At 52.5% G+C, this 9978-nt stretch overlaps 2 protein-coding genes across 2 annotated transcripts in view; one reads left to right on the top strand and one right to left on the bottom strand.

Annotated features, from left to right (window-relative positions):
• The window catches only part of CKM (creatine kinase, muscle), a 9525-nt gene extending 3977 nt beyond the window's left edge, over positions 1-5548 (top strand). Inside the window, exons 4-8 of the mRNA XM_010852593.1 lie at positions 218-350; positions 2366-2537; positions 3788-3911; positions 4328-4517; positions 5021-5548. Coding sequence (XP_010850895.1) covers positions 218-350; positions 2366-2537; positions 3788-3911; positions 4328-4517; positions 5021-5199 — 798 coding nt within the window. The 3' untranslated portion in view covers positions 5200-5548. The remainder of the gene's footprint in view (positions 1-217; positions 351-2365; positions 2538-3787; positions 3912-4327; positions 4518-5020) is intronic.
• Positions 5549-8932: 3384 nt separating this feature from the next.
• The window catches only part of MARK4 (MAP/microtubule affinity-regulating kinase 4), a 26078-nt gene continuing 25032 nt past the window's right edge, over positions 8933-9978 (bottom strand). The window contains exon 17 of the mRNA XM_010852697.1: positions 8933-9978. This exon is cut by the window's right edge and continues 30 nt beyond it. Coding sequence (XP_010850999.1) covers positions 9901-9978 — 78 coding nt within the window. The 3' untranslated portion in view covers positions 8933-9900.

The following is a 9978-nucleotide window of genomic DNA, read 5'->3' as shown; positions in this document are numbered from 1 at the left end:
GGCAGACACAGAAAACAGTCAAGGTGGAGAGAGAGAGAGAAAGAGAGACAGAGTCAGGGAGGGAGGGGGAGAGAGGCCAGCGGGGAGGGAAGAACCAAAGGAAGCAGCTGAGAGCCCAAGAGAGCTGGGAGGGCCTGCGGGGGAGATTTGATTTTGGTGGGGAGGGGGCAGGACACACAGGATGGTCCGCCAAGCCCTGATCCCACCTGTTCCCTAGGGTGGAGACGATCTGGACCCCAACTACGTGCTCAGCAGCCGTGTCCGCACGGGCCGCAGCATCAAGGGCTATGCACTGCCCCCCCACTGCTCCCGCGGCGAGCGCCGGGCCGTGGAGAAACTCTCCGTGGAAGGTGAGAGCCCCCATCCCAGCTCTGGACCCCCTTGTGCCCCCATTTGCCAAAACACTGCAAGAACTTGATAATCACAGGTGCCTGGTGAGTGACAACTGGCAGTATTACCCCTGGGGGAGGTCTAAGGGATGCTGTAAAGATTTGACACCCAACTGCGCCAGGGTCCTGACCTTCATCCATCTATTCATCCATCCATCTATCCACCAAGCAAACATTTACGGTTGTTCTGGCCCTGTGTGGGGAACTGGGGTTCCCATGATGAATAAGATGGACCAAGGTTACTGCTCTCACAGAGCTGTCAGCCTGGTGGGGAGATAAGAGGAATCACTGAAACCAACAGAAGAATAAGATCATCCCCAAATGCCCTGAAGCCAAGAAACAAGGGTTGTGGCACAGAATGACTGTGAGTAGCTATGTTGGAAAGGAGTTGAGACATGACTGACAAGAAGGAGCGGACCTGGGGAAGAAATCTAGGCAGGTGAACAGCAAGTGCAAAGGTCGTGGGGTGGGAAGGTGTGTTGGAGGAAGAGCAAGGAGACCAATGTTGCTGGAGCTGAGTGGGTGATGGGGAGAGGGGAGGAAGTGAGGTCAGGGGGTGTTGGGGTGGCCAGGTTGTACAGAGCTTTGTGGGCTGCTGGGAGGACTCTGGCTTTGACCCTGTGGGAAGAGGACGCCGTGGGAGAGTGGTGAGTAGAGAAGGGACAGGTTCAGACTTGCATGGATTCCCCTGGTGGGAAACAGTCGGTGTGCAGAGGAGGAGAGGCTGAGAAGGGCAGCTGCAGGGGTCCAGGCGGGGCCGGGGAGTGAGGGGAGCACTGGGATGGGGAGAAAGAATGGGTGTGTTTGGAGGTAGAAGCATTAGGGCTGGCAGGCAGTGTCATTCTGCTAAATGTTTAACAACTGGCTCTAAAAAAAAAAAAGCAGCAGCCTTGATTTGCTGCCAGCAACTGCCAATTGCTCTGGTGTAAATTCTCCTACAGAGGCCCATGATGAGCCAACCACGTGACATCATACAGGGGTGGGTAATGGGAAGAGATGTGCAGTAGCATGTCATTATGTGGAATTTCCAGCATACAGATACAACAGGTGACTTCAAGAACATAGAAAATAGTAAGTGTAGTAAAGTAATTAGCAAGTGATAGTTCTGAGTACTTACCACCTTCACTTTAAATACTGGGTTGGCCAAAAAGTTCATTCTGAAAGATGTTATAGGAAAACTCAAATTTTTTGGCCAATGCAATATAGTTTGTTTTTGTCATTTATTTTTAACAATATAACATAGTATGTAGTATATGATATAGAACATATTATATAGTATATTATACAAATATGTATAATATATTTTACAATATGTGTATTATAGAAATACATTATACACATAATACATATTTGTCATGTCTTATGAAGATATGAATATATACAAATGCATATACATATTATATATTTATTACATACATAATATACATGTGTGTGTATGCTCAACTGCTCAGTCATGTCTGACTCTTTGCAAACTCATGGACTGTAGCCCGCCAGGCTCCTCTGTCCATGAGATTTTACCAGCAAGAATACTGGAATGGGTTGCCATTTCCTTCTCCAACACTTAATACATACTATGTATTATGAATACCTATGAATATACACAAATACTATATATACTACAATATAATATCGTTTACTGCTGGCTCCCAGATTGCTGAGACTGACTCTGTCCTACCAGCCAGCAGGAGTGAGCACCAGCACTCTACTGCCCGCAGGTAGACTGACTGGACGTGAGAATTGGTGGCAGGCAAGGGAGAATCCACGCTTTTGGTCTTGAGCACATGGTGTGGGTGTTCCCAGGCCTGGGAAGACAGTGGAGGAGCGTGTTTTTTGGCGGGGGTTGCTTAGACACCTTTAGAACCTCCTCAGGGTCAAGGCCTAGGCCCCTGAAGGACAGCAGTGTGGGGTCCCCAGGGCCTCTGCACCCCACTTGTAGGGCAGGCTGTTGACCCCTCCTTCCTGTGGCCCCTCACCAGCCCTCAACAGCCTGACGGGTGAGTTCAAGGGGAAATACTACCCTCTGAAGAGCATGACAGAGCAGGAGCAGCAGCAGCTCATCGACGACCACTTCCTGTTCGACAAGCCCGTGTCCCCACTGCTGCTGGCTTCAGGCATGGCCCGAGACTGGCCCGATGCCCGTGGCATCTGGTGAGGCCCCTTGCCCAATGCCCTCCTTTTGCCCCGCCTCCTCTAGTCGTCCCATGACCCTCCACGAGTCAAGACCATAACAGCAATTCTCCAGGGTGATCTTGCCCTCCACTCCTGCCTTCCCTGTGGTCTGAATGTCATATTTTAAGAAGCTTGTAACTCAGATTTGAACCAGACTCCCTAGGTTCAAATCCCAGGGCTGCCATTTACTAGCTGTGTGATCTTGGGCACGTAATTTAATGTTTCTCTGCCCCAAATCTCCATCTATAAAATGGGATCATAATAATTCATAGCTCTTGGGTTTCTTATGAGGATTAATGAATTAATTTATGCAAAGTATTGGTAAAAGTGTCTGGTATATAGTAAGTATCCATACTGGCCATTGGCATGATATTATTGCTAATTATTGTTGTTAGCTGGGCTTTCTATTAACTTTTTAATCCCCGATTCTGATGAAAGTGAAAGTTGCTCAGTCGTGTCCAACTCTTTGTGACCCTATGGACTGGAATTCTCCAGGCCAGAATACTAGAGTGGGTAGCTTTTCCCTTCTCCAAGGGATCTTCCCAACCCAGGGACAGAACCCCAGGTCTCCCACATTGTAGGCAGATTCTTTACCAGCTGAGCCACAAGGGAAGCCCAGGAATACTGGAATGGGTAGCCTATCCCTTCTCCAGTGGATCCTCCCGACCCAGGAACCTAACCGGGGTCTCCTGCATTGCAGGTGTATTCTTTACCAACTGACCTATCAGGGAAACTGTCCCCACCTCAATTCTGATAGTCAAAGGTTTTAAAAGGTTTTGAGAACCTCGGTTTCAAACAATTTGGAGAGTATAGATTGTAAGATTTTCAGTGTTTTCAGGTTCCACTAATGTCAGATTTTGTGATTCAATGGTTTCAAACATTTCCAGATCCTAAAGTTTTCCAGTCTAAGACTCCTTCTGCGATGTCACAATGTCATGGAAGGTTTATCAATTTTGCTTCTCGGTTTCCGTTTTTCAGCGATTCTGAGATTCTACGATTCTATAATATTGTGCAAAGAATTAAGACCCTAAAAGCCACTGATCCCACGATTCGAGATTTCACGGGTCCTGTGACATTTAAAGGTGTAAGCTTCTGAGACTGTGAGATGCTCAGGCCACGTGCCCTTTAGGCCCGCTGCCCCCTAGCGGTGGACGTGTGTTTGCAAGAGGGAGGGGAACAGGGGGTCCCGCGGAGCCGGTTCCCTGACCTTTTGCTGCGCCCGATGCTAGGCACAATGACAACAAGAGCTTCCTGGTGTGGGTGAACGAGGAGGATCACCTCCGAGTCATCTCCATGGAGAAGGGGGGCAACATGAAGGAGGTTTTCCGCCGCTTCTGCGTGGGGCTGCAGAAGGTAGGTGCCTACCCTCGCGTGACTCCAAGTGACCGCCCCCCAGAGGCTTTCCGGGGCCCCGCCCCTCGGAACCCGGCTCCTCCCAGCACCGAAGCCACTCCCTTCAGCGGTGCTCCCCACTCGCTTTCCAAAGCCCCGCCCTCTGGAAAGCCGGCCCCACCCCTATCCTCAACCCCCCGGACGAGAACCCGCCTTCAAGGCGTCCTCAAGCCCAGCCCCCTCAGAATCCAGCCATCGCTTGTGCGGTTGGGCCCCTGCCCCAAGAATTTCGTGCCTCCAGGTTTTCCAGACCCGCCCTCTCGGACTCCTACCCCCACCGACATTCTCACCCCCTGTCCCTCGGATCCCTGCCCGGGTTGTGGGCGCATTTGGGGGCACCCGCAGCGCTGATCGCGGGTCCTCTCCCCCTACCTCAGATTGAGGAGATATTCAAGAAAGCCGGCCACCCGTTCATGTGGAACGAGCACCTGGGCTACGTGCTCACCTGCCCATCTAACCTGGGCACCGGGCTGCGTGGAGGCGTGCATGTCAAGTTGGCGCACTTGAGCAAGCATCCCAAGTTCGAGGAGATCCTCACTCGCCTGCGCCTGCAGAAGCGAGGCACAGGTACGGCCCAAGTTCCCTCCTGCGGCTTCCAGGGCTGGCCCTTAGCGGCGGCTGAAGGGGAGCGGCGGCATCCCCACGGCTTCTGGGGGTCGGCAAGGGCTGCTCCTCTGTGAGTTTCAGTTCTTCCTCTGACAATAGGCTTCAGCACGCCTTATCTCAGAGAAGTCCATATACCACCATGGTTATATGGTTGATATACACTGTGTATGTCCCTGGGCGCCTAGGGGCCTCACTTTCCCATCTGTAAAGGGGAGGATGGTCAGGATTCGATCCCAGGCAGCCCGGCTCCTGAGCTCAACTCCGTTACCCAGTGTTGGATGGTTGAGGGGTGAGGTACCTAAAGCCAGCCCGAGAATAGACAGACGCTCAGGAAACTACATGCATTTAACACAGTAGGCATTCACCCAGTACGTCCGCCTGCGCGGTTGGCACGGCGGCCCGCGTTCCAGGCTCCACTCCAGCATTTCTGCTGGCTCCTTAGCCCCTGCCTCCTACTCCCGCAGGTGGTGTGGACACGGCTGCCGTGGGCTCAGTGTTCGACGTGTCCAACGCCGATCGGCTGGGCTCGTCGGAGGTAGAACAGGTGCAGCTGGTGGTGGATGGTGTGAAGCTCATGGTGGAGATGGAGAAGAAGCTGGAGAAGGGCCAGTCCATCGACGACATGATCCCCGCCCAGAAGTAGGCGCACAGCCAGCTGGCCGCCAACTGCCGGAGCCCCAGCCCAAGGGAGGACCCAGCCCACCGGAGGCCCGCCCCTTCATCCTTTGCCCCGCCCCTTCCTCCTGGAGCCCAGCCTATAAACGTTTGGTCCACCTGGGGCTCTCTCCATCCTTCTAGTTCCAGTTCCAACCAGAGTTCCAACCAATGGGCTCCAGACTCTGGGTTCTGGCCAATGAAAAACCTCCCTTACAGTCTCCTCTTCTTTTTCCCCAAGCTCCGCCCACCATCGGGAGCTCTGGCTAATGGAGCTCACCTGGAGCTGTTGCTTTTTCTCTACTCAAAGCCACAAATAAAAGCAATGGTGGCCTTAGCGTTGTGTTTGATGGTTATTAGTACTGAAGGGGGAGAAGGAGGAAAAAGCTCCGGCAGTTGGCCACTGTGTGACCTCAAGGTGGCTTGTCGTCTCTAGGCAAGTCCTAGGGCTACACGTTTTATCCCACCTCTAAAGTGAAAGGGTTAGTCGCTCAGCCGTGTCTGACTCTGTGCGACCCCATGAACTGTATAGCCCGCCAGGCTCCTCTGTCCGTGGAATTCTCCAGGCAAGAATATTGGAGTGGGTAGCCATTCCCTTCTCATCTTTTCCCATCTCTAAAATGAGGCAAGTTCAGGGTACAGCATCTATCTGCGATCCAGAGGTGTGTGGTCCAGTGTCACACACTGAGCTTGGGCCCTTCCCAACCTCTGCTGCCAATCACTCATGCTCAGATCTCAAACACAGGATCCATTCTAGGGAGAAACGGAGGTCAAACGAAATATCTGAATTTGCCCTCCGGGCCTCTGGTTTGAAACCCTGCATGCATCTCATCATTATCTACTCCGTGATGCTTTTTCCTGACCCTCTTTCTGTGCAATCTGACTTCAGATCTGAATGTATATATATATGCTGCTGCTGCTAAGTCGCGTCAGTCGTGTCCGACTCTGTGCGACCCCATAGACGGCAGCCCACCAGGCTCCCCCGTCCCTGGGATTCTCCAGGCAAGAACACTGGAGTGGGTTGCCATTTCCTTCTCCAAAGCATGAAAGTGAAAAGTGAAAGTGAAGTCGCTCAGTTGTGTCCAACTCTTAGCGACCCCATGGACTGAAGCCCACCAAGCTCCTCCGTCCATGGGATTCTCCAGGCAAGAGTACTGGAGTGGGGTGCCATTGCCTTCTCCGTATATATATATACATTCATATATATATATACACAGCCCTCTATAGCTGCTACCAGTCTTTTCAATTTCCCTTGCTTTGCTCAAGCACCTGCCATGGTTTCCCACATCTCCTAGAATGCTCTATTACCTGTGCTTCTTCAAGGTCAAACAAATACACACCATCTGCCGAAGGCTCTTCTTCCCGGTTCTTTTCTCCTGATTCCTCTATACACTTTTCCATTCCTTACACTGTGCAATTCCCACCCTAATGTCTGCCCAAGCTGTTTCCTCCTCCAGGCTGGAGCTTGCGTCACAGCATCCCTGTGAAGTCTTTGAGGACGGGCCTTTTGGACAGCTTGGTTCTGTGAAAGAACAGGAAGTGGTCATGGGGTTGGGAATGGGAGAAGCGGGTAATGGAAGGTAAGAAACATCTGAACACGTATTGGGCGTCAGCCACGTCAACCACTTCTACTTGACCCAATAGGATGAGGCTTTCATTATCAAGCGGGTAGCAAGTGGGCTCCCAAAGAGACAAAGGTTTTAGAAGAAAATGTGAGGCAAAGTTAGGAAGACAGAGCTCACCAGGGACCTGGAGAAGGCACTTTTTCCATCCTTAAGTCACACAGGTAAAGGGCCCTTAGAGATCAAGCAATCTCTCCATTTTCCAGAAGGGAAACTGAGGTCTAGGGATGGCCCCAAGAGTTCCCAGAGAGATTATGGAAACGGAAGAGACCCCAAAGGTCAGGGTATTCAAGGTCTGGTAGACACTGGGATATCCTTTAGAATACTGCCTCCAACTGAAGATCTCATCACTAATCCGAGCTCCACCCGCAGTGCCACATAGAGCACAGACCAAGGTCCCAGCCAGCCAAGTCCGCCATCCAGGCACCTGTCAGCTACCGTGTCTGTCCCTCCCATTTTGCCTCCTAAGCCTGAAGTCCACCCCTTTCCTCCCCACCTTCTGTCACCCTGCCCTTCTGACCTGATTCCCTTCCTCCCTTCACAGAACAAACCTACCTGCCCGACTCTCTCTTACTCAACAACCTTGCTGTAGCTCCCCAGTAGCCTCAGCACAAAGCCCAGGTAACTCTCCATGACCTTCAAGGCCAACCAGCCCTCCAGCCTCATCCCTCACAGTGACTCCACACTCAGTCAAGTCATATGCCATTTGCTGAAGGACTTGTAGTGTTGCTTCTCTCTGCTTAGAACTCATGCCTGCCCCCAACCCAGGCCCCCCAATTCCGCCATGCCTGGTTAGCTGCTCACCATTCTCCCTGTCCCAGGGGAGCTGTGCCTCCTCCTCCAGGAAGTCCTCCCTGGCGAGGGCAGTTTCCCTTTCTGCACTCTCCCAACCCGCCTCACTGACTCCAGAATCATCACCAAGGACACGGCTGCCTCCTCCCCTGGACTGTGAACCCTAAGAGGGCAGAGGTGGGGTTGTCTTGGCCACCACTGTGTCCCCAGCCTAGGGCTGGGAACCAGGGAAGAACTCAGGAATTGAGGTTTTTGTGACAGGGTTGGTTCCCCTGCCTCACCTTTTTTTCTACCCTTTCAACTACAAGCACCTTTCGGCAGTCCTGTTATGGCCTAACTCATGATAGGATTATGATTCTGCCTCAGACCCTGAATTTTTCAACACTGACCACCTTTTTTTTTTTTCTTGAGCCAGCCACTCTTAATTTTTAGCCCCCTTCAGTTCTCGTTTGACTTTCCTGTCCGATGAAGAATGCAACAGTTGACCCTACCATGACAACTGCCTCACAGGCAAGTGAGACAGTTTAACTAAGCTTCTTTCCTGCAAGCAACCCTCCGTGGCTCCCAGTGCCCTTGGATAAAAGCCCAGACTGCGCGCTTAGGCCCACAAGGCTCTGGTGAAGTGCCTGCCCTCCTGCGCTGGACAGCCCTTTTCTGCTTACATCTATCATGCTTCTACTTCCCTTATCGTGACACCTTGACTTTTCTTTGAGGAACCCCTCTAAGTCCAGCTCTAGGTACAGGCCACTCCAGAGTCACAGTGACTGGTTTGGGGTGATCACATGACTTATCCGGGCCAATGAGAGCCTGTCTTGGGACTTTTGCTTGAAGTTGGCAATCAGGAACTCTGCTATAGCCCCTAAACGGGAAGGATAAAAGCTTGGACTGCTGGTGTCACCGTTGACACCAGGCACCTATTGGATGAAACTACTAGAATGAAACTTACACTGAAAAAAGCAGAGATGAGCCAGCCTGTGGCCTGAATCCAGCTGTACCTAGTCAGGCACCCCTGGCCTATGAAATGAGCAAATACCTTTTTGCTTAAATGTAGATGGATTATTAGTCCTAATACAGCATTCCTCTTGTTAATTTTCCACCCAGCCCCCAACACAGCAGCCATACTGAAATTACCCACAGTTCTCTGAGCTATACCATGCATTCCCACTTCCAGGCTTCTGCCCAGGGGATGCCCAATACCTGGCCAACTCCAAAAGCAATGGTTTCTCTAGTGTCTATCAGAACCCATGTCCCCCATAGACAGGGGCTCCCTGCATCTCCGTTTCCAGCACTGGGCCTGGATGGAGTAGGCACCGGTCAATGACTGTTTATTGAATAAATGTACTACTGGAGTAAGAAGTGGCTTAGAGTCCAGTATATCATGTGGGTGGGTATGTGAGTGGATGAACAGGGGTCCGATATAGGAACTGGGGCCTCGTGGATGAGGCCGAGTCCCTTCCTGCCCTCTTCCACAATCACCCTTGACCCCACACCCCCACTGCTCCCATTCTGCAGATGAGAAAATCGAGGCTCAGAAAGGAGAAACCACTGGCCCAAAGTCACACACCTCTTCATCTCACTTGCAGGTGAGGGCAGGGAAGGAAAACCCCAGGGTCAGCGTGGGGGAGGGGGGACTCTCCTAAGTTTATTGGGCATCAGGCTGCAGGTGAGGGGGCCGACAGGAGGAGGGTGGGGGGTGTAATAACTTAAAAACCAGAGGTGAGAGCGGCAGCTCCTCCAGAGATCTCTGCAGAAGGGAGGGTGTGGGGGTATTTACAAGGATTTGTACAAAGTGCCCCGCGCCAGCCTGGGGCAGGAAGGGGGGATTCGAGCAGGAGGGGTGGGGGAGGGGAAGGAATTTGCCTCTCTGACCCCCACTCCCGGCCCCCCCACACCCCAAATTCTTCAGTCTTTAGGCTCAGCAACTCTTCTTGTCCCTGCCCAAGGCCTAATTCTTGAGCTGTCGGGGAATGGAAGTTTCCTCAGTTTCCTTTTCTGCCCCGCTCTGCCCCCAAAGTCTCCTCAGGTGCCCCATGGCAGGGTGAGGGGGGACCGGGTGGGCTAGGGGCTCCAGGAAGGTGCCAGCTCCCTCCTGCGAAGCCCCTTCACTCTTCTCTCCTGCTCAGCGGGCCCGGAGAACACAGAGGGGACAACCTCTGCCCCCAAATCCATTTCAGGGAAACTGAGGTGATGACAAAGGGAGAATCCCCTCCTTGACCCCCTTTCTCTGTCGAAGTGAAGGGGGCGAGGAAGAGGAGAGGACTCGGGGCCGTGGCGGCTCAGAGCTCGAGGTCGTTGGAGATGCGGGTGACGAGGGTGCGGAAGGCCAGGGCGGTGCCCGCCACACGGCGGAAGAG

Source organism: Bison bison, unplaced genomic scaffold (assembly GCF_000754665.1).
Source record: "Bison bison bison isolate TAMUID 2011002044 unplaced genomic scaffold, Bison_UMD1.0 scf7180017864313, whole genome shotgun sequence".
Classification (NCBI taxonomy): domain Eukaryota; kingdom Metazoa; phylum Chordata; class Mammalia; order Artiodactyla; family Bovidae; genus Bison; species Bison bison.
Note: the sequence above shows the minus strand (reverse complement) of the source record. Positions and strands in the feature narration are given on the sequence as shown.